General features: G+C 36.2%; 1 protein-coding gene across 6 annotated transcripts in view; it reads left to right on the plus strand.

The window, feature by feature from the left end:
• Faf1 (Fas associated factor 1) overlaps positions 1-24,107 on the plus strand; it is a 372,980-nt gene that overhangs the window by 78,689 nt on the left and 270,184 nt on the right. For all 6 annotated transcript variants that reach the window (XM_087660189.1, XM_087660188.1, NM_130406.2 and 3 more), the window contains 2 exon segments: positions 8,518-8,564; positions 17,303-17,505. In XM_087660189.1, coding sequence (XP_087516315.1) covers positions 17,322-17,505 — 184 coding nt within the window. In that variant the 5' untranslated portion in view covers positions 8,518-8,564; positions 17,303-17,321.

Raw genomic sequence — 24,107 nt, forward strand, 5'->3', positions numbered from 1 at the left:
CTAGGGAGTGGCACAATAAGAAGATGTGACTTTATTGGAGGAGTGTGTTACTGTGGGGGTGGGCTTTGAGACCCTCCTCCTAACTGCCTAGAAGTCTTTTCCTGGTTGCATTTGGAACAAGATGTAGAACTCTCAACTTCTCTAGCACCATGCCTGCCTGGATGTTGCCTTGCTTCTGCCTTGATGATAATGGATTGACCCCTGAGTCTGTAAGCTAACCCCAGTTAGATGTTGTCCTTCATTAGAGTTGCCTTGGTCATGGTGTCTCTTCACAGCACTGGAAACCTTAAGTCACCATGCTTGAATTTTGGATTTGTGCCCTTAAGTAGTTGATATACTATTACTGTAATGTTTTATTTTGTATATATATATATCATAGTTACAGTTGTTGCCACCGTGTTTGCTTTAGGTTGTCAGTATTTTATTTTATTGTGCAATGAAATAAAATAAACTTTAAAAAGGAATTGGCCTCTTCCTCCTCTTCTTTCTCCTCCTCTTCCTTCTTCTCCTTCTTCCTTTCTTTCCTCCTCCTCCTGTTCCTCCTTCCTTCCTCCTCCTTTTTCTTCTTCTCTCTCTTTTTTTAAAAAGATTTATTTATTATTTATTTCATGTATGTGAGTACACTGTAGCTGTCTTCAGACACCAGAAGAGGGCATCAGATCCCATTACAGATGGTTGTGAGCCACCATGTGGTTGCTGGGAATTGAACTCAGGACCTCTAGAAGAGCAGTCAGTGCTCTTAACTGTTGAGCCGTCTCTCCAGCCCTCTTTCCTTCTCTTTTTTTCTTCTTCCTCCTTTTCTTTCTCCTTCTTCTTTTTTGAGACAAGATGCTTCAATGTAACCTCACAGGCATAGAACTTGCTATAAAGACTAGGTTGGCCTTGAACCAGCCGCAGGTTCTCCAGTTGTTGCCTCTTTAGTGCTAGGAGTACTGACCCGAGTCCCAATAGTTGGCTTACTTTTAGAAATGCTTTTAAGTGCTTCTCTGCCTTTCTTCATGTCTTTGTTAATTTTTTGTTTGACATCTGTTCTTATTTTTTGCTTATGTTTCCATTAATTTCTGAGATTTTATCAATGTTTTAAAGTACCACTAACTTTTTATTTCTCTATCTTCACTGTTGCTAGGTATTGAATTTTTGATTGAGCTTATTTTTATCCTTTTAATTATCTTTAAATTACTTATTTGAGCATTGAATTTTTTTTCTCTTAAATATGGGGTTTCTTCCTGTAGCCTTAGCTGTCTTGGAGCTCACAGAGATCTGAGGTGGCATCCGCCTGCCCTGCCTCTGTCTCTGCCTCTGCCTCCTGAGTGCTGGGATTAAAGGCTAGCACTACTACTAATTTGCTTTTATTTAGTGTTGCAGTTTTTTCTTACTCTTGTTTTTTTTTTATTTTATTGGGGAGATAATATAAAGTCCCCCTCTTTCCACAAATTTTACTTAAATTGCTCCCAGTAACCATCATGTGTAGATGATATAATCAATCTTTTCTTTCATAATAAAGATTAGGAAATGAGCTTAAATTAATTGATTTGATCTAAGTTTTATTCTGAGATTTGAATTTAGGTCTTCAACTTTTTAAAAAAAATTTATTTATTTTATTGTATGAGTACACTATTGCTGTCTTTATACACACCAGAAGAGGGCATCAGATCCCATTACACATGGTTGCAAGCCACCATGTGGTTGCTGGGAATTGAACTTAGGACCTTGGGAAGAACAGTCAGTGCTTTTAACCATTGAGCCATTTCTCCATCCCGGTCTTGAACTTTCTATAGTCTACATTACTTTCACTGTACTTAAGTGCTGCTTCTCTTACTCTCTAAGATACTACTTTGCTTGAGTCACAATTTGGATTTCTGGAAGAATCTACTTAATCTGTCTTTTCTGTTACCATCTTGGTAAATCTTCAGTGTTGTGTGATCTTTCTAATAAAGACAGTCTTTTCATTGATAGTATAAAAAATGGCAAAGAAAATAGTTTATACCTTTCCCCTTCTTTTTTAAGATGCATTGTTCCTATGCTACTCACCAATCACATTGCAAACTTGAATTGCAACTGTAGCCTGTCATGTCCCAATATTTGCTACTACCTGCCATAGTTTGGATACCCGCCCTTCAGTGACATATGTTCAAGGCTTAGTGACAATCCTGGTGCTATTAGGAAGTGGTAGAATACATCACTTACCCTGGGTGAAATCTGAACAAAGTTTCATTTTCTTCCTCAGGTCCTTAGGACAAACCAAAGCATGACTTTTGTCAGTTCATCGTGGGAAGCCAATGAGCTCATTGGGCTTACTATAGAGCATAGGTGAGGACAGAAGAATATGGGTGACCCCAAAGCAGCTACACTGGAAAGTCTTCACCCTGAATGGACGATGACTTCCCCATAGCTGCACTGAGCTCTCTTCCCCTAGTCTTCCTTAGCTTGTTCTGGCCCTGCTCTACAAAGCTCCAAGGCCCTTAGGCCATACAGATGAATGAGAGGACCTGGATACTCAGGTTGAGGGGACAGTGACCCTCTCTGATTCTATCCTAGGAGAGAATGTCTGAAATCTACAGGTCTGATTGTGGTGTTAGTCTCACAAATAAGCATAATCAGTCTAATGAAGTTGGTGACACTTTGGCTCAGAGAATAATACCTATGACACCCTAAAAGCAGGGTGCCAAAGACTAGTGTCTTGTAGCTCTATTCAAATGACTACTCAGATTGACCCTGGTGGTGGCCGTGGAACATTCTGTGCTACCCACTCCAATGTTCTGGCTTCATGAACGAAAGGAAGGAAGGAAGGAAGGAAGGAAGGAAGGAAGGAAGGAAGGAAGGAAGAAAAAAAGGCAGGCGTACACGCACACATGCGCGCGTACACGCACACATGCGCACGTGCACGCACGCACACACACACACAAACACACACTCACAAACAGAAAAACAAAAAACACCCCAAAACTTTATATTTTAATATGCCTTAAACAGCTCAATGGTTGGGCCACTTCCAAACCTCCATGTGGCTAAAACTCTCCCCTCCGATATTCCTGAGTTATTACTTACTAAAACCTATATTCCATCTTGGCTGCCCTGGACCCAGACCTGCAGCCCTCTCAGATTGAGTTCCGCAACACCCGTATGATAATTATGTTCTCTGTCCAGCGTGCCTCAGGTGTGGCTTCTATTCCTTTTCCAGCGATCTTTCTTCCTGCTTCTTCCTCAGTTCCTCGTCTGGGAATCCTAAAGTCCCATATCTGTCTCCTTGCCCAGCCATTGGCTGCCAGCAACTTTATTTACCAATCAAAACCAGCTGGAGGCAGGGTCCTTCAGTATCTTACAAGCGGATTCTCCTGCAATTTTGGGGACCAAATTAACATAATACATGCAGTATTAGACCAAATCCACAACAGTCCCTAACTAAGAAGCTGATTGTAATTAATTGATAATTGCTGGGAGAGGAAAAATGGAGTGACTGTGGCTGTATAAACCACCCTGCAGGAGACCTTGTGCTCAGGAGTAGTTGACCAACACAAAACAAATTCCACGTGTAGTTTTTGTTTTTTAGTTTCTTTTTCTTTTTTCTTTTTCTGAGAGAGAAAGAAGGAAAATGAAGTTGAGTGGGTAGGGAGGTAGAAACTATCTGGCAAGAGTATCAGGAAGGAAAAGAAAAATGAACAAAATACATTGTATGAAACAATTTAAATGCCAATATATTAAAAACAGCAGGGTGTCTAGTGGGAGGAAGTTAGGTTACTCGGAACATGTCCTTGAGCATGTGAAACACTACTCCTTCCTGTTTTTTTTTACTTTCTGGTGACCTTTAGGTGAGTTGCTTCTTTTAGGACTCCAAAGCAGAAGCTTTCCTGAGACCTTTCCTGGATGATTTCAAGATGGCATACTTCTGTTACAGAGCCATGCTCAAAACCTGCTTGCTATTTTCATGCTTTTTGCCATGAGATCAGTTTTCTTTTCCCGTAGAGGTGTTTGTTGTAGTAAATTATTAGTCCTAATCGGTGGTTTGACCCTGCCTTTGATCATTCAGTTTCCAAATAAAAGACACACAATTTTTATATTTATAATAAGCCTTAATCAGCACTAGAGTTGGACTGATATCTACCCTCTAAGCTGTTAGTTTTTATCTCCTTATCAATAACCTACAGTTATGACTTGCCATATTCTCTGTGGGCCATTCTTACTCTGACTGGGGTTCATGGGAGCCCTCATGGTCAGTTCTTACTATCCCTTACTCTCTCTATGGTGTCTTTTTCTCCTTTCTCTCTCTTCTTCCTGCTACTGCTGCTGCTCCTCTTCCTCTGTTGCCCTGCCTCCAGTCGCAAGCTCAGGAACCCAAACTCCTCCTATCTTCTTCCCAGCTATAGGCTGTAGGCATTTTTATTCACCTTTTAGGGATCACTTGGGGGGCAAGGTTACTTGGCATCACTTATGTATGTGCAGAGTCTCTCTTGGGTGCAACCAGGCCTTGGGGGCTAGTATTTAGAATTACACATAGCTAAAGACCAAACCTCAACATAGAATTTGTGCTTATTAAGTTTGTTTTAATATTCTCAGTATTGGGTTGGCAGTTAGGCAACTGGATTTCTAGTTTTGGCATAGCTGTTTATTTGCTGTGGTCTTTCAGGCAAGTCACTGCATCTCTCTGGACCTTCATGATCATCGCTTAATAAAATACTGCCGTGTGTGTGTGTGTGTGTGTGTGTGTGTGTGTGTGTGTGTGTGTGTGTGTACGTGTGTGTGTGTGTGTACGTGTGTGTCCAATTCCTTATTCATTTTTTAAAGAAAGACTGATTTTGTGATTGGATATGTAGGTTTTTGAAATGATAGATGACACATTGATAGTGATGTAACAGGGGTTTCACTTTGACAAAATACTGCCTGTTATTGATCCTTGATTTACTGTGAAACAGAACTCCTAAAATCTTAGACATTTCCTCAGTCATGAAGGTAGGAAGTGACTCCTGGTTAGTCTCTAGATAGCTCCAGGCTTGGTTTTGGTTCAGTGTTGGAGGTTTTAATCAGTGATCAATTGGTCTTTTTTGTTTTGGACTTTCAATGAGCAGCCTCATGACTGGTTAAAATACTTGGTAGAAAACTATTAGTTAAGGAACAAGAAAGAAAGAGAATATAGTTGGGACTCTCTTCCCCCTTAGGGGTGTACCCTCCATGACCTTAGGCCATTCCAGCCAAGTTTTGATCTTAATGATTTTACTACTTCCAAATAGCAGCTGCTTGGGACTAAAGCCTTTAACATATGGAGACATCCAGTATGCTAACCATGCCACCATTCTTCATTTTGTAACCTTCTGATTACTTTCTAGCTACTAATGATGCCTTTTGTTTCAGGGCAGCACTTCATTATTTTAGCAAAAGCAGCTTGGTTCCTGAGGTTTAAACAACTGAAATGCTGGCTTTTAGTTAGGCAGTTCCAGCTCAGTAACAGGATGTACTTGAGCTGCCCAGAATTAGAAGGAACAAGTGGACTAGGGAAAATAAGAAGGCATGTGGGTAGTTTCTTAGTTTACCGGTGTTTCCTCACAGTAGCACAGACTGCTCTGGAAGACAAATGTGCTTTTTGGAAGGGACGTTGTCTTGAAAACTTTTGAAAGCTTTAATCCTGAGCAGCCGTCTGTTTCCTATTCACTCTGTCAGACACACCTGCTTTCCTCTAGTCCAAGTGTAGAGGAAAGTAGAGGAAGGCAGCAGATGAGTGCTCGCAGTTTTGAGGTTAAGCTCCAATACTTAGCGGTAGTCAACTTACAGTTATCAGCCAGCACATTTGTTGGTAATTCGTAATAGCTAACAAAACTGTGAGATCTCTTTGAACAAGTGAAGAATAGTACTTTCTCCTTTTTTTGTGTTCTTAACTAAACATACGCCAGGTTTATGGTTTGGTTCTGTTATGCACATGGATTCGAGAATAGAAGCTCTCACAGCAACACATCTGTCCATCTGTGTACTGGATTATTGTTTGTGGATATCTACAAGGTTCTGCCCTGGCCAGCAGCCAAAGAGTTGTGCTCTCCAAGGCAGGAAGGGGAAGTCTATCTTCCATAGCTGCTGCTGCTCTGGAAGAGGAGTCACTGGAGGGGAGAGTTGGAGCTTTTTAAAAAATTAGTGAATTTTTAAAATTTCATGTTCATTGGTGTTTTCTTGCGTGTATGTCTGCATAAGGATATCAGAAACTCTGGAACAGGAGTTACAGACAGGTCTGAGCTGCCATGAGGGTAGTGGGAATTGAACTCAGGTCTTCTGACAGAACAGCCAGCCCTCTTAACCATTGAGCCATCTCTTTTTCAGCCTCCAGTGGAGATCTTTAATAAATCAAAACAACTAATCTTAATGTTTATTAATTTCAGTTTATTAATTTGTCTTTATTGATTTTGATTTGTAGATTATTATGAATGAAGTATCTGTCTTCCCTATGCACATAGAGATGTTCCTTCATTTTTTAGAAGCATATACACCTGGATGCACACATGTGCAAGCACACACGGCAACTGATTGTAGTAATGATGTTGTAGATTATTACAATTGAATTAATGTATATGTCTAGTCATCACATGTACAACTTGAATGTGTACATTTTTGTTAGTGATCCTTAAACATCACCAATGATCAGTCATATAGTAAGATGCTGTTCTGGCCCTGCCTACCCACCCATAGCAGTGTGATAGGCCTGCTATCATGACTAGCAGATCCTGAGAGGTGAAGTGTGGCAGGAACTGTGAGTGGAACAGATCTCATGTGTCTGTGTACAAGAATTGAATACTTGTTTAGCAACACACCTTTTTCCTTCCCAAAGTTCCCAGTAACTACCATTCTATTTGTCTATGAATTCTACTATTTTTGTTAGATACCTCTTATACATTAACTCATGTATACATAAAGTATTTGTCTTGTGTCTGTGAGTAACTGATTATCTCACTTGGTGTAATGTTTTCACAGTCTGTCCGTGTTATAATAGTACAGATTTTTGTTCTTTTTTAAAGGGCAAATAGTATTTTACCTACTGTGTGTACATACTATAATGCATTTGTTGATTCAATCACTGAGAATTTTAGTCACTTTGCCTTTGCTGCTGTGAATAGTGTGACTGAACATGGCTGTGCATATATTCTCTTTCAGATTGCTTTCAGTTCCTTTGGTTGTCTATCTAAAGTAGGATTGCTATTTTCCCCCAAAAACTTTTAAGTGAATGACTCATAGCTGTGGCAACATATTATGTCACTTTAGAGAAAGAAAAAGGCTTTACTTGTTGGCATTTGTGAACATCATGCTGGCTGCTGTGTGGAAGACCATGTATGTGGGCATGATGGACTTCTTCAGAAGCTCTCGTTGATTATAAGTGCTAGTATGGAAATAAGATTCTCCTAAGAATTCCATTCTTCTTAGGACATAATGTATCTACCAGAAGAATATGATTTTGCCTTGTTCAAAACTGGGGTGTTAGTGCCCAGGCAGTTTTAGGTTGATAACTAAAAAGCTTTTGCTAGATTGATGCTAGATTGTATGTAAGGGGTCAGTATAAATGAAAGAAAGAACAGTTGTGTGTGTGTGTGTGTGTGTGTGTGTGTGTGTGTGTGTGTGTGTTTGTGTGTAAGAATAAACATGATGGCAAGATGGGAATTGTGGATGCTAAAATTAGTACTAGTGTCCCATGGGTTAAATATCTATTAACTAGGTAGCTTGAAGATAGTTTAATTGTGACATACTGTGTAGCAATAACTTGAACAAAAATGTGATGATTTCTGTACTTCCCGTAGTTTTTTTCCAGATGGAAAAAAGTGGATAGTTGATGAAACAATGCTAGTATTGCAATAATTATTCCTCTCTTTTACAAGTTTTCCAAACACAGAACTTGCAAGAGTTATACTGTTAGTTTGATCTGCTTATAATATACATTGTTACATAGAAATGCCTTTTACATTTTTATTTTCAAATGATGTTTGAAATCTTTTTTTATTTGTATACAAATTGCATACTTGAAATGTATTAGTTATAATATTTAGTTGCATTTATATAGAATCATTCTGGCAACTCACCTTTTAAAATCTCAGATTATATTTGAATTATTTGAATATAAAGTAGATGTGTGGGAATGAGAAGGTAGCAAGCAGAAATTATCAGAAGTATGAAGAGAAGGTCACAGATTTAAAAGAATACTTGAAGAACTAGGCTATGAGGGAAGCCAGTAAACAATTGATCCAACAGTTGACTAAAAAAACTACCTTTTGAGTAATTTTGTTAGAAGAACATAGTTTCAGTTGGTCAATTTCAAGTTGAGCTTACTTAAGGAGAGTCTGATTGGTCTATGTGGGGCCATTGTTATTTGACAGAGCACCTCCCCCCATACTGTTTTTTATGGTAGAGATGATGCTTATCATTAAGGGAATATTTGGCATTTTGTTTAAAGGCATATTTATTTCAAGGCATATTTACTTCCTTTCATGGTATTATTCATTCCCCTAGTTAAGTTACCTATTTTGTTAAATTCTCTTTGCTTTTACATTGCAGGCAGCTATCAATGGTGTAATACCCCAGGAAAATGGCATTCTACAAAGGTAGGTTATAAAACATTTAATGATAGTTTATCAGAATGAAGAAGAAAACATTATCAATTTTCAGCTCACCTTTAAAAAGGATTTATTTTTATTTTATGTGTATGAGTGTTTGCTTGTATGTATGTAAGTGCAGCATTTGTATGCAGTGCTGGCAGAGTCAGGCCCAAAGTCAGCATTGATACCCAGGAACTGAAACTGAAGATTAAGGTGGTTGTAAGATATGTGACTGCTGGGAACCAAATCCAGGTCCTCTGCAATGCAGTCACCTCAACTTCCGAGCCATCTCCACATTGCTAACTCCTAGATTCACTTTTTATTGGAGCTTTAGACTTTTTGGTCAATAATACAGGCATTATTCTTTTGTATCATTTGTATTAGTTAGTCTGTAATGTATTTAATTCTCTAAAGTTTCCAGTACCCACTTCCTTCCTTTTTTGGAGCAGAGTCTCTTGCCTTGAGCTGCCGTGTAGCTCTATCTAGCCTTAAACTATTCTTTCTCCCAAGTGCCGGTCTGACAGGAATGGGAATTCCTATTTTAACCATAACTATATATTTTTTGCTTTTCAAGTGATTTGGTGACTTTTACGTTTTAAGGAAAACTTTACCGATCATCCTTCCAGTCCTACGATGGGAGGAGCTGAAAAGCAGACCTGGCTCTATCGCTGCAGAGTAATCCCCACCATCAGGTTGCAGCTCCAGGCTCACTGCAGGTCCTTCCCCTTCCCTATTGGGACAGCCAACAGTCAGGACAGCCTGTAACAGTGTCAGCGACTCTAATAATGACAATCCCAGAGTACAGGACTACTACTGTGCCTGAAATACCCACTGGTAACCTATGGATTGGTTTTATTGGCTTTGTGTCTTTTTACAGGTAAAGTTGGAAGATGGTTTTAAAAGAGAATTATAATGTTTAAAACATACTTAAAAAGAAGTGGGTGATTTTTTTTTTCTTCTTAAAGTAGGATTAAAATTGTGGATTAAAATAACTCAGTATAGTCATAGGAGATAAAAACAGTTTTCTCTTCCAAGCATAGTTTAATTTTTTTGGTATTTGCCCCCTCTGTTTTCTCAGTTCAGACTCTTGGTTTGAGTTTTTGTAGCTGGGACTTTTCTAAGTCATGGAAGCATGATCTGCTAAGTGCAAATGAGGCAAACGGAAATAGTGAACTAGGAATAGTTGTGGAGAGAAAGAAAAGTGCTGTTTAATAGCATAAAAAAATTCAACCTGAATGCAAAATTGTGTTATACTTGGTAGGAAACTGTATTTCAGATGGGAGCAAAAGTCTGTTTGGTCCCTGTGCCATTCTTAGTGATGAATGGAAAGCTATTTTCTAACTCCCCTTCTGAATTTGTCACATGTTTGATCCAAAGCAAATATGGCTGATAGTCAAAGTCGGCAGTAGCAGCTTTTTGTTAGTTTTGGTTGCAAGCAAACATTCCGTTAGCTCTACTGAAGCTCTTGTTCAGAAAAGCAAACCAGATAATTACAGGAATTTCCTTCATGCTCACTTTTATAAACTTGGTTTAGAAGGCTTTAGACTACTAAATAGCACTCCAATTTCATTTTGAATAAATGCTGTTACCACATTTTATGCTATTGTTTCCTTTGGGGGGTTTTAGTCAGTGGCTTCTGAAGGTATATTGGTCTTATCTTACATTTCATAGCATTTGCTATGGTAACTATAGAAATTTCCTTTTCCCTGGACACATTCCATCTCTCTTGTTACAAATGATCTTTTTGGCTTTTTTTTTTTTATGATGAGAAATTTAGTATCTTGTAGTAAATATTATAGTATATAGGATCTCAATTTGATAAGAGTGGGTTTTTATTAGCTTTGTTTTTTTATGAGGAATGAAAATGTCTGTATAAGAAAAAAGTTGCATCTATTTTCTTTCTATGTTTTTAGTTTTAAAATCACTGTGGATTTTCATAACTGAAAATGGCTCTGTGTGTCTACTGACAAAGGAAAATAAAAGAGGCCTTCTTGTACTTTTTCATAGAGTTAGCACTAAAAGCAGAAGATACAGTGGTAGATGTGTATGTGGTTATTTAAGGGTAATTGTTTTGTAAGTTTGATTTAAATTAAACGTAGTTTATATACAATCAATTTTTAGTTTATACTTTAATAGAAGAGAAGAACCAAATACTTTAGAAATATGTGTTTCTCTGTATTTTTCTTGTTGAGATAAAATATCCCAGTGAAAATACAGGAGAAAGGGCTTATTTTAGCTTACAATTCCAGATTATAGTCTTATAACAGGGATGTGAAGGCAGCAGGAACTTACAACAGCTAATCATATTACATCTACCATCAAAAGCAGGGAGGGATAAGTGCATGCATGCTTACTATTCATCTTGCTTAATCCACTTTGATTTGTAGTCTAGGACCCAAACCCACAAAATGGTACTGCCCACTTATAGGCTGGATCTTCTCACATCAGCTAATGCAATCAAGACAGTCCCTTAAGAGATAATAGGCCAACCTGGTTTAGATAGTCTCTTACTGAGCATCTTTGCCCAGGTAATTCTAGATTATGTCAAGTTGATAATTTAAAATAACTATCACATTATCCTATTTATATATGTTGAAAATTGTATATTATAAAATATTATCATGAGATATAGACATTTTGCTAGTAAATTGTTACTGAGCAATGTTAGATGTGTTGAAATGTAATTGTCTTGAAATTTTAAAGCTTTTTGGAGTTTATTCTTAGAATCCGCAAGGGCAAAGAGAGGACCATCTCCCACAGTTTGTGCACTGACCTCTATATGATCATTGTTGAATATACTTTGGTGTGTGTGTTGTGTGTGTGCACTGCATGCTCACCCTCCTCCTCCTCCAAACAAAGAAACAAACAAACAAGTAAATATGATTCTAAAAGTTACAAAGGGAAATTAACATTTTTAAAATTTATTTATTTATTTATTTATTTATTTATTTATTTATTTTTTTTGTGGAAGATCAGTGAACATGACCTTGTATTTTGAGATATTTTCCTTTGTGTAAGAAAGTCGAAATATTACAGTAATTATTTTAGGTAGGCACTAATAAAGACAGACACTATTATCTATGGTTAAGAATAATAAGGCATGAAGAGGTAGATGATGCAGCTTGGTGTGGGTGTAGGGAGAGTCCTGTGGTTCAGCATGCTTTCTGTCCTTTTTTTCTAGGACTGTTGGCATTAGGTAGCAGAGCTACAATAATATCTTTTCATTGGCTGTGACTTAGGCAAGTATAGATCATCCACTCATCCACTTATAAGCAACCATCAAGGTTGTATGTGGATATTGGGTATTCTTAATAGTTTCTTGATTGAAAATATTGTGTAGCATCTCAAACTATTTTAAGAGGTAATTTTTTAAAAGAAGGAAATATTATTTAATTACAGTAGTGGAGAGCAGATGTTATGGTAAGCTTTATAAGTTAATAGTGTAACTTTACTTATTCACTAAGTGGCTGGTATTTATCAATTACTTCTTTTATGACCCAGAAAAGTACATAGTATATTCATTGGTTTATTGCTTATATTAATACCTAGAAAAGACAGGATTTATTTTCAAATCTTGAATGTTATTATACTTATAGACTATATGTTATACCGTGTGTGTGTGTGTGTGTGTGTGTGTGTGTGTGTGTGTGTGTGTGTAATATATACTGTCAATTGTAAGTGCTCAGGCATTCTGGTTTAATAAAATGTCCATTTAAAAAAAAACCTGAATTGATTTACAAATTTGTCTTGAAAACATGTGGTGGTATTTGAAAGGTATACCCAAAGACTTTGCCTTGGAATAGACTTTTCAAAGTTCAAATAATAAATAAATGCAGAATTCCTATTAACTTTGGCTTTTTCTTACTACCTCCTGGAGCCTGAGTGCTCTGTAGAGAAAGATGAACCCTGCTGGCTGAAATTTAGACTTAAAATAGATTTCTGTATAGATGTTTCTCCCCTTATCAATGTCTCTAAAATGATGCTTATTTTTAACTATATTTTAATATAAATATAATTTATATATTCACTAATACTGTAATACAATGATTGATATAGTTGTGAACAGTAGAATACAGGGAAAAATTTCTCCCCCAAGAACACATTAAAAAATGCTCCTTTTCTAATTGGATCAGTGTGACAAATATGTTGTGACTGGTCCTGTCTAATTCCTGTTGTGCTATTGATCAATGGAGTTAAAAGAAAGTCCCAACTTTGACTATTCCTGTCTTGAAAACATATATTCAGTTCTTTTGGAAGGCAGCGATGGTTCTTGTTTCTTCAGCATACAGAAAGCTGAATTTGCCTACCAACCATTAAAACAAACAAACAAAAAAACCAAATAAAACTATGATGGAGTTGAAATTAGAAGATATAATTAGCTGTTTATCCTTCTATGACTTATGTGTTTTTTTTTTGTTTACTCTTTATCCTTCTTCATTACCTAACATTGCTCTCTCTGTTTCACCTGTCTAAATTCTTAGATTTTTTTACCCACAATTCCACCTTTTTCCAGTGCCTTCATTAATTAGTTTTTGAGACAGAGTTCCCTCTGTCGAGTCCCATGGCTTGCTCTGTAGACTAGACTGGCCTCAAACTCAGAGATCCACCTGTCTTTGCTTCTAGATTGCTGGGGTTACAGTTATGTGACTTCACTGTCTGGCTGTTTTTATTTTTGTTGTTGTTAAATAATTTTTGATTAGAAAAGTATAATGGAGGAAGTCAAATGATAGTTTGATCATTTTTAAAAAATATTTATTTAATATTAAGTGTTCTGTCTGCATGTACACCTGCATGCTAGAAGAGCACATCAGATCTCATTATGGATGGTTGTGAGGCACCAACAGGATGCTGGGAATTGAACTCAAGGCCTCTGGAAGAGCAATCAGTGCTCTTAATCCTTTCCAGGCTTAGGTTGATTTTTTTTTTAAAAGAGATTTATTTGATGTATATGAGTATATCGTAGCTGTCTTCAGACATACCAGAAGAGGGCATCAGATCCCATTACATCTGGTTGTGAGTCACCATGTGGTTGTTGAGAATTGAACTCAGGACTGTTGGAAGAATAGTCAGTGCTCTTAACCTTTGAGCCATCTCTCCAGCACCATCGATCATTTATAAATGAAAAAAATATTTTTGAGACATGTTTGTTAAGGATTAATAGCAAAAATCCCCTGATGGGCAATTTTAGTTATGTAAAATTAAGGAATTTCATGTGGATTCAATTGTAAGATGTAGACGCACACACATACACACAGGGGCTGGTGAGATTGTTAGCATCTTAGGGTTTTATTTCTGTGAAGAGACACCATGACAATGGTAACTCTTATAAAGACAAACATTTAATTGTGGTTGGCTTACAGTTTCAGAGGTGTAGTCTATTACTGTGGTGGGAATTATGGCAGCATGCAATCAGATTGGTGCTGGAGAAGGAGCTGAGGGTTCAACATCTTGATCTGTAGGCAGCAGAAGGAGACTGTATGTTCCTGAGACCACAAAGCCCACTCCCACATTGACATTCTTCTTCCAACATGGCCTCACCTTCTCCAACAAGACCACCCTCCTAATAGTACCACTCCCTATGGGCCAAGCATTTAAACATATAAGTATATGGTGTCTATATGTACTCAAACCACCACAACTGGGAATCCATTTAAAGGTGGAAGAAAAGAACTAACTTCACAAATTGCCTTCTGTCCTCCACACAGGCACTGTAGCATGCCTGTGCCTATAGAAACACATGTATACTGTGATGACTAATGCTATTTATCAACTTGATACCTAGAAAGCAAGCCTCTGGATGCATGCACCTTTGATTATCTGCATTGAGGTTAGCCTCTGATAATTTATTTTAGGATATCATCTTACGTTAATTGATCTGAGAATCTAAAAGTGGGTAGTATGTTTCTTAGGAAGACAATTCTGAGCTCTATAAGAGTAGAGAAGATGAGCTGAGCACAGGAATGCACCCATTATTTCATTGCTTCTGTTCTATATTATAGATGTGATAATATTAGTTCCCCAGACTCTTGCTGCCTTCCTTTCTCTCTTGTGATAGCCTGGAACTTGGACTTAAGAGCTAAATTAAGTCCTTTCTCCTCTAAATTGTGCTTGTCTGTTATTTTAATACAGCAGCAGCAGAGAATTTAACACACACATATATGAACAATTAAAAAATTAAGAACAAATACACAAAACCCTTATATTAATGAATGATATTAAAATAAGGTACATATTATTGTTGGTTTGATATGTCTGCTCCTGGTGGGTTCTTATTGATAGGATTAATATTCACGCTGAAAGAAGAAACTCTGTGTGTGTGTGTGTGTGTGTGTGTGTGTGTATGCATACGCATGCACATATGCACATGTATGTAAATGTGTTTTTTGCTATAAGAGTCCTGGTTTCTGTTAATGGTCATACAACTGTAGTTGATACTATTAGTTTTTTTTTTCTATTTAGTCTATGTTCCTTAATTTTAGCCAACATCACTAGTCAATATTTTTTTTTTTAAATTTTATTTATCTGAGTGCACTGTAGGTGTCTTCAGACACACCAGAAGAAGGCATCAGATCCCATTACAGATGGTTGTGAGCCACCATTTGGTCGCTGGGATTTGAACTCAGGACCTTTGGAAGAGCAGTCAGTGCTCTTAACCACTGAGCCATCTCTCCAGCCCACTAGTCAATATTTTTAAACTGGTATGACATCACAAACCTTCATTTTGAAAAATCAATATCCTTAATGAATCTGTCTTTTGTTAGTTGAAAATTTCTAGTAATTCTTAACTGGACATGATTCACAAAGTCCTTTGGGGTGCAGAGCCCACTGCATAACAATAACCCAAGGATTTTTTTTTCTTGGTAATCAGGATAAACTCTAATTAATACTTTTCCATTGCTGGTGGTTTAGTGTCAACTGACATTCTGAATTTCTGACTCAGCAGAATTATTATGAGAACATTATACTCCTGACATCTACAATCTCTGAATTACCATAGTCCAAATTGCTGAAAGGAGAAATGTGATTTTATTGGGCATGGTGAAAGGAACTACTAGCATTGTCCAATTCTTACTACATTATTTTTTTGGTAGTTTTATAAATATCATTGTATTTGGTCACTAATATAAAGCATATATTTTATTCTTTCAGAAGGAGTCTTCAGGGTTGAGGTCGTAGCTTGTAACTTGTACTTAACTAAGTGTTTAGAAATCACTTTTTTAAAGCTAAGAGCTAGCAATAACGTTCATGCATAGCCCATGAAATCAGTTCCTTAGACATACTGTATGAAGGAAACACTTATGAAGTGTTTGCTAAATTTACAAATGGTGATACTGCAAATCATTGAGGTCAGAGATGATAATTCATATTCCAGTCTTTTTCATTGAAGACAGATGTTGCCCATTGTTAATCAGGTATAAGATTCTTGTATATTGTGGCTGTAATATTAGTCTCTTGCATCTTGGCTCAGCTTTTGCTGTACTCGTGTCTTCTCTTTTTGGCATGACTACATTATTAGTAACCCCAGACAGAAGGTGGAATTGTTACCAGCATCTTGTCACTGTATTAAGAGCATTTTCTTCAATGAGTTGGATGTAGAGAACATTCACCTTAGAAACAAATATTTTCATGTTCAAAAGATCTATTTCCATACCTGTTCTCAGACTTTATCTCTCAGTTCTTCATATTTCTTATTTCCAAATCCTGACAAAATGTCAACAACATATTGTTCCTGATTCATTTTTTTTATTGGAAAAGTATCATGGAGGAAGTCACAACTTCACTAAAATTCTGCAGACTCCCAGATTAATTGAACTCATTCTCAGCAAGGTCATACTTGTTTACAGAAGACATAAACTTCTAAAAGGCCACACTCAGAACTTTGTACTTTCCTGACCTCAGGTGGACACTGATAACTGGGCTTGCCATTTTCCTCTGTAACTGCATTAATCAGAAGGAGTTCTTGTACATCACAGTCCTTGTCATCTTTACAGGAGTTACTCATCCACTTCATCACTTTAGTTGCTTAGTTTGGTTAAGAAAACAACGATTGAACATAGTTAAATTGTGTGCCTAAGTGCCAAAAATATTGTAACAGAGTGGGAGGCTGATTTCTAGATTAAACTGAGCAGATTTTTGTACATGTAGGGAAAAGACATCCCCTCTATTTGTGTGTGTGTGTGTGTGTGTGTGTGTGTGTGTGTGTGTGTGTGTGTGTGTGAGAGAGAGAGAGAGAGAGAGAGAGAGAGAGAGAAGTGCAAACACATAGCGTCTTTTTTCTTAACAAAATTCTTTTAAAACCATAAATGAGATAAAAGAGAAATTTTATGGAAATTTCAAAATAGTGTTTGTGATAGAAATAGCAAGTGAAACACTGATTCATTGAGAGTGACTGCGAAGTGTACTTAAAGTTTTTATGTTCTTGGGATGAACTCAGGTCATCAGGTCTGGCAGCAAGAGCCCTTACCCACTGAGCTATCTCACCAGCTGAAGACACTTTTTAATTCTCATTTTGACATTTGACTCACGTGGTAGCATAAAGCAAAAATCTAATTGTAAATGTTATAATAGTATGTATTAGGATGGAAAAGCGAGGAATCTGTTAAAAATTTGTTTAAAGGAGGAGAACTTGGCTTTACCACAAGTGTATCAGATTGATAGGAATAACACTCAAGGCAATGGAGATGATCCTTGATGATGTTGTGTAATGAATTAGAGATAATTTTTTCTTTCTGTCAACATTTTAGTGACTTTGGAGGTGAGACCATGCCAGGACCCACATTTGACCCAGCAAGTCCACCTGCTCCAGCTCCAGCTCCCTCTTCTTCCGCGTTCCGACCTGTAATGCCATCCAGGCAGATCGTAGAAAGGCAGCCGCGCATGCTCGACTTCAGAGTTGAATACAGGGACAGGAATGTTGATGTGGTACTTGAAGACAGCTGTACTGTTGGTAAGAATTACCCTCATAAAGCCTTCAAAAATGAATAATTCTTTAGGCAAATTCCAAGTTTACATAATTCTTTTTCTTTGAGTTGATTATCAACAAGAAGGGAAAAAAACACATACTTTCTCATACAGGTTATTGTGTTTTTAATTTGAATATACATTGTGATATTAAGGTAAGTTCAAGAATAATTATTGATGTACTGTTTTAATGGCTTTCATTGTTATTTTTATGTACTTTTGCCAATTCAAAGTATTTATTCTAAGATACTACACATACTTGACAAGCACTTGACCACTGAGCCATAGTCACAGCTCTGTATACTGTCTTAGAGTTGCTGTAAACTAAACATCCAGGAGCTTCAAAAAAGGCTAGAATTTAATTTGAGTTCACTATATACCCACTTTCCAATGGAAGCATTATTCATATACTGTCTTGTCTGTTTTGTGCTGCTGCAAAAGACTACATAAGCACGAGTAATTTTATTAAAAGCATTAACATTAATTTTCTTATATTTCTGCTGGGAAGTCTTAAGATTAAGGCACTTACAGTTTGGTGATACCTTCTATCTGCTTTTAGGATAGAATTGGTGCTATATTCCAATAGCAAATATTTCCAATAGAAAGGATGAGTACCGTGACCTTACATGAAAGAAGCCTGGAAGGGCAAAAGCAATGCACTTTAACTTAATAATCTCTTTCACAGAACTGGGACCCTTGTTGCCTAAATTACCCATCAAAAGCTCTGCTTCTTGCTTTTAAATTAAGATTTTTATTTTGTGGGAATCTCATACATGAGTAGTTTGCTGATGTCTCTACTCTCTTCAGCTTCCCTCATGTTCTCTCTGCTCTCTTTAGTCCGTGACCTCTTTAGTTATTATTGTTTCATTGACCGACTATAATTCATCCAAAATGTCTTATAGGGCAAACATTACTATGTGATAGGTACTACTCATACATCTCTTCACAGTCTGGTTATGTTTGTTCTGGACTGCAGTTACTCTGTCACAATGAAGTGGGTGTCGGTGGGGACTTGTGTGACGAGCCTTCTCCTTTTCTTCCTTTCTCTGGTATAAATATGGAAGGCATGGTAGCAGGTACTGTTTTGGACTTGGTAGAATGTTGTTCTTTTGCTGTGTTTGAGTCCCTAAATTCTAAGAGTTGTGTCACTTACTGTTCGAATCTCTTGTATTTTCATCTCCTTTATTTCAATTCAGGAGTTTGTTTCTTTGATGTGTAAGTAAAATGATTTCTCTATGTAATTTACATGTGTTCATTTATATTTTCTATAATGAGATTGCTACCCTTTTTCCAACATACAAATCCCCAGTGCGTATGTAAGTTACTTCCCGTCTCTCACATTGTATTTGCTTTACTTTTGTGGAAACCTCCTGCTTAGTCTTTAAGATCTCATATCTAATCTTCTCCTGTGACGACACAGTTCCTAACCTCCATGGATGTTCTAATTTGAATACTTTAAAAATGAATCCTAAATATCAATTCTTTCTTGTGTTTAAGATTTCCTTACAAATGTTTACTTTTCAATCTAGAAGACCAGGTCTTTCTTTCTCCAGTCATAGTATTTGACACAGCCATATCTATTGAGGGAATGAGTGGCAAGAAGGTAGGGTATATGTTTATATATTATATAGATTAGTTACCCCAAATAGGACATTTCAAAATAGACATATTAAATTTCGTGACTTGCAGTAGAATTGTTATAGACCATCATACTGTTTTCAGGAATTGAATAAATGTTAATTTCTTTGTAGAAAATGTTGCTCAATAAGATAATTCTGTTGTTTTGTTTTTGATTACCTCTTAGATGGAACAAGATATAAAAGTAAGGCTAAAAATCAGTCAAGAAAGTTACACCAGAGTGACACCTAGTGGAAGCTGCATTGACTGATTAATGGTTTATTTCTCCAGTTTCAAACCTAAAACCTTCTGAGTTTTATTTGCAAATTTTGAATAATTTAAAGTCATTTTAAAGGGCTTCCTGTATGAGATAATGTGATATTCTGAGGACAGGGATTTTTATGTATTAGTGTGTGCTCAGGATCTAGCAATGGATTTTATGCCAGTTATTTTGTTTATATTTTTTCTATCAGTGCTGTGAACAAACTTGAACTTTCTAGATCCATTTAGCATGGCCTTAGTTTCATTTCTAGAAAATAATAGATCTGTTATTAAGTTGAGCCATTTTTTTCTCCTGCCCACCTGCTTTTAATCTATTTTTAAAAAGCTATGTTTATTGTTTAGTTTGAAAGATGAGCTTGAAAATATAAACATTTAAAGCATTTACCACATGCAGTTTCACCCTGAAGAAGTTTACATTTTTTAAAACCAGTTTTATCCAGAATCTCTGAATTTCATCTGTGATCTTGACCCTGTGAATGACCTAACCAGAGATATGTCTTATGAATAATAAGCACCAGGTGAATTTTTTGGGGGGAAGATTTGTTCTTAATAGTAATTGCAAAAACAGGAGGCATGATTGTCTTATTTGCCTGGCAAAGACACTGTGAGGGTAAAATGACTGGAGAGTACATAGGATGTATAGTTAAAGATTTACTTTTGAGGAGTATAGACAGTAAATGTTTGTTACTATTGATATATATATATATATATATATATATATAAAAATATATATATATTGCTATTTTTTTGTCAGATGTTATGAACCACCAAAATGTAATTTTTAATCCTGAGTTAGCAGCACAATAAATACAAATTGAACTGATCTTAGTATGATTAGAGCCTTATTTACATAATTGAAATTAAAATTGAAATTAATTTAGTTTTGTGCTCTTGACTAACATTTATTTTTATACATGTGTATAATATATATACATATATCTCCATGGGGTATAATATATACATTCATATATACATTGTAGAATAAACAAGTCAGATTAATTAACATCGATCTCATGTACATATAGATGATTTGTGGTAAGAAAATTTAAAATTTATTTTTAAAAGCTATTTTGTAATATGAAATACATTATTAACAATATTCACTATAGCGTACTATAAATATTTTGGAATTATTCTTCCCATCTGATTGAACCTCTGTTCCTTTGGCTGACACTTTCTCTTTCATTGCCAGTTCTTTTCTCAACCTTAATTTTCTCCTACTGTAGCAATCACCATTTTACTGTCTATTTCTATATGTTTTCTTTCTTAGATTTCAAATATAATCTGGTTATGCATAATCGTCTTTTTGTGTCTGGATTTCTTCACTTAGCATAATATCTTCCATATTTATTCTTATTGCAAATGACAGGATGAATAGTATTACATTGTATACATACATATACCACATTAAACAGTACTCATTCATCTGTTGATTGGCATTTATATTATTTTCATTTCTTTGCTTCTGTGAACATTGATGTATAGACATCTATCAGTAGACTGATTGCAACTTCTTTGGGTATTTTCTCAAATGAGATATTTCTCTACCTAGATTTACATTTTAAAATACTGTTTTTATTTTCAATAGGGAAATATATGAAGAAATAAGTGTCTTCCTCTTTTTTTAATTCTGGCTTTCCACTGTGATCAGCTTGATTGTTGTTTTGTTAAAAACTTACATTTTACTTTAATATTGTTCTTTCAGCTTTATCCATCATGTCAGCATTTGTTATCTTTCAAGCAATACAACAGTCAGAAGAATAGACATTTTTCCTAATATTTTCATTTTCTTTTATTTTTTCAAGCCTGTCCCTCCCTTCCCTCCCTCCTTCCTTCCTTCCTTCCTTCCTTCTTTCCTTCCTTCCTTCCTTCCTTCCTCCCCCCCTCCCTCCCTCCCTACCTCCCTCCCAACCTTCCTCATTCCCGCCTTCCCTCCCTCCCTCCCTCCCTCCCTCCCTTCAAAAAAAATTTTTTTTAAACAGTATTTCTTTGTGTAGCTTTGGCTGTCTCGGAACTTGTTCTGTAGACCAAGCTGCCCTTCAGCTCACAGAGATCTGCCTTCCTCTGCCTTGGAATGCTGGGCCTGAAGCCTTTTCTTTCATTAATTTTTGTCTTGATTTCTTCCACAACAGTTAATTTTTTCTATTAAAGGAGGAAATACACATAGTAATGACTATAATAGTAATAGAATAGTAAAATATGATAATAGTATAATAGTAATTTTCCTTTCCTAGAGTCTTCTATTTAGTTGTTAATAAGTAGATCTACATTTAACAATTACTGAAGGTTATACTTTTTTTTTCATGTAATCAGACAGGCCATTCCATCACAGATGTTTGTTGATCAGTTTATATGTAATAATGTTCTAACTTAAAAAGATGTGTACAAATAAGGCAGTCCTTGTGTAGATGGCTTTCATGATTTGTGCTGAGCTAGAAGGCTGGAAATAAAAGAAGTAAAAGTTACTAGTCATTCAGTCATTCATACCTTGCACATACACACAGTCTGTTTGCTATCAGTTGCTGTGCTGCAGGGTTTACCCAGTCCACAGTAACCTTTACCACAGTACAATAAGGAACATTCTTATCTTTGTCGCAAGTAAATCGATGTTTAGAAGCTTTCCAAGTCAGGAATTCAGTCTTTGACTGATTCTAGAATACAAATTTTCTAACTATGAAATAATTTTTTAAAAAGTTGTGTGGGGATATTGAAGGGAGGTCAATTAATTCAGTTTCAAATAAAAAAAAAACTGGAAGGGGAATGAGCAGGGTTGTGGGAGTAGCCATATGAGGTTCTAGAGAGGATCAATCAGGCTGTGACATATGAGTCATATGTTATGTGGGCAAAGTGGAGGAAAGTATATTGTAGGCAGAGGAAGAGCACAGATCAAGGCCTGAAAGTGGTTTATGTCTAATGAAGAATAGTACTTATGAGCATAAGGTTTGTGTTTAAGAGTTTTAAAATTATATACTATTTGAAAAACATTTTTAAGAAAATAAAGAGGAGCTAAACATTGTAAGAAAATACTAGCAAAGCATAAACCTTCTAAAGAACTTTGTCCAGAGCACATGAAGAGCTCTCAAAATTCAAACTTCATAGGACAAGCTAATATCAAATAGACATGGAATCAAGTAAATCTTTTATTAAGGAGAGGACAGACAGGATATAATTGACAATATGTTCAAAGTCATTAGTCATGGGAGAAAAATAAACTAAAGCACAGTGAGATGCACTTATGTACAAATTAGGATGAATAAAATATAAACTGAATACCAAGATCTGCAAAGAATGCATAGCAATGGAGGACTTATTCATTGTTGACAAGAGTATAAAATGGCAAAACACTTGTGAAGTAATCTAATAATCTTATAAATTTAACCGAGGACTTCCTATATGACTAAACACTTTTATTCCCAGATACTCAGATGAAAGCACACACAGAAACCTGCAGATGGAAGTTCATAACATCATTCGTAAGAGTCCCCGAATAGAAAGACCTCAACTGTCTTCCTAATAGGTCAGCAGCTATGGTGTAGCTGTGTAAGGAGCAGTCACTCTAGTGCTGCAGGCAGTGTGGAGATGAATCCCACTCCATGATAATAGGAGAAAGGAGCTGTACACTGAAAGTGATTTATATAATCATGCTTCTGGTTTTACATAGTAAAGCATATGTTGAAGTGAAGCTGACTTTTTAAAAAATGCAAAGGTTAGTGCTAAGAAATATAGTATTCACTCATCCAATCAGTATTTTGTATTAATGATAAGGCGCCTGTAGTTTATACATTGTTGTTGTACCATCAGTTTCAAGGAACCAGAGGAACCTGTCCATTACACTTTTGAGAACCACGGTTTTGAATACTTCTGAGGAAAGCATGTAAAGCCATTTCAGAGATGAGTCTGATGCACACAAAAAGTAAATGCCTGCCCAAATGAACTTCTATACTTTTAAAAGATAAACTACTATATTAAGACAGTTATTGAAGGAAGTAAAGTCTTTACATTTGTCATTTATTCACATACTACTAGATGCTAGCAGAATACAAATGTGACCTGTAACCCAAAGAAATAACAATATAAAAACACATCTATAAAAATTAGAGATAGTAGAACTAGAAAGTTTGTATTTAAAAACAAGGCTTATGAAGATGCTTAACAGTGCAAAGGAAAGCAAGACACTAATAGGGACAATAATTCAAAATACTGAATATTAAGGGAAAAATTATGCACCAGACAGAAAATCTGTCATTAAAATTTTACTCATGATTAAAGGGAGCTGGCTAGGTGAAGATTCAACATGAGCGAATCTCCAGCACCCATGTCAAAAAGCTGATCATAGTTGAATGTACCTGTAACCCTGGCATTTGGAAGTAGAGACAGGCAGATTCCGAGAGCACTCTGGCCTGGCTTCCTAGTTAAAACAGTGAGTTTCTGGTTCAGTAAGAGAACTGATTTGAATGCAGTAAGGAAGAGAGTAATAGAGGAATACAACTGATGTCTTCCCTGGCTGGCTTCTTTTCTGCATGTGAATGTGCAAGTGTGCGTTTTTCTTCCTTTTTATACTTCACAAAACTGTTAAGACATAATGAAGTAAAGAAAATACTGTGTTCAAGAGCAGAAGTTAATGAACTAGAAGTTAATTTGTAAGTCATAGAGAAAAGGAACAAAACTAAAAAGTTTTTGAGGTTAATA

Source organism: Rattus norvegicus, chromosome 5, assembly GCF_021556685.1.
Source record: "Rattus norvegicus strain SHRSP/BbbUtx chromosome 5, alternate assembly SHRSP_T2T, whole genome shotgun sequence".
Lineage (NCBI taxonomy): Eukaryota > Metazoa > Chordata > Mammalia > Rodentia > Muridae > Rattus > Rattus norvegicus.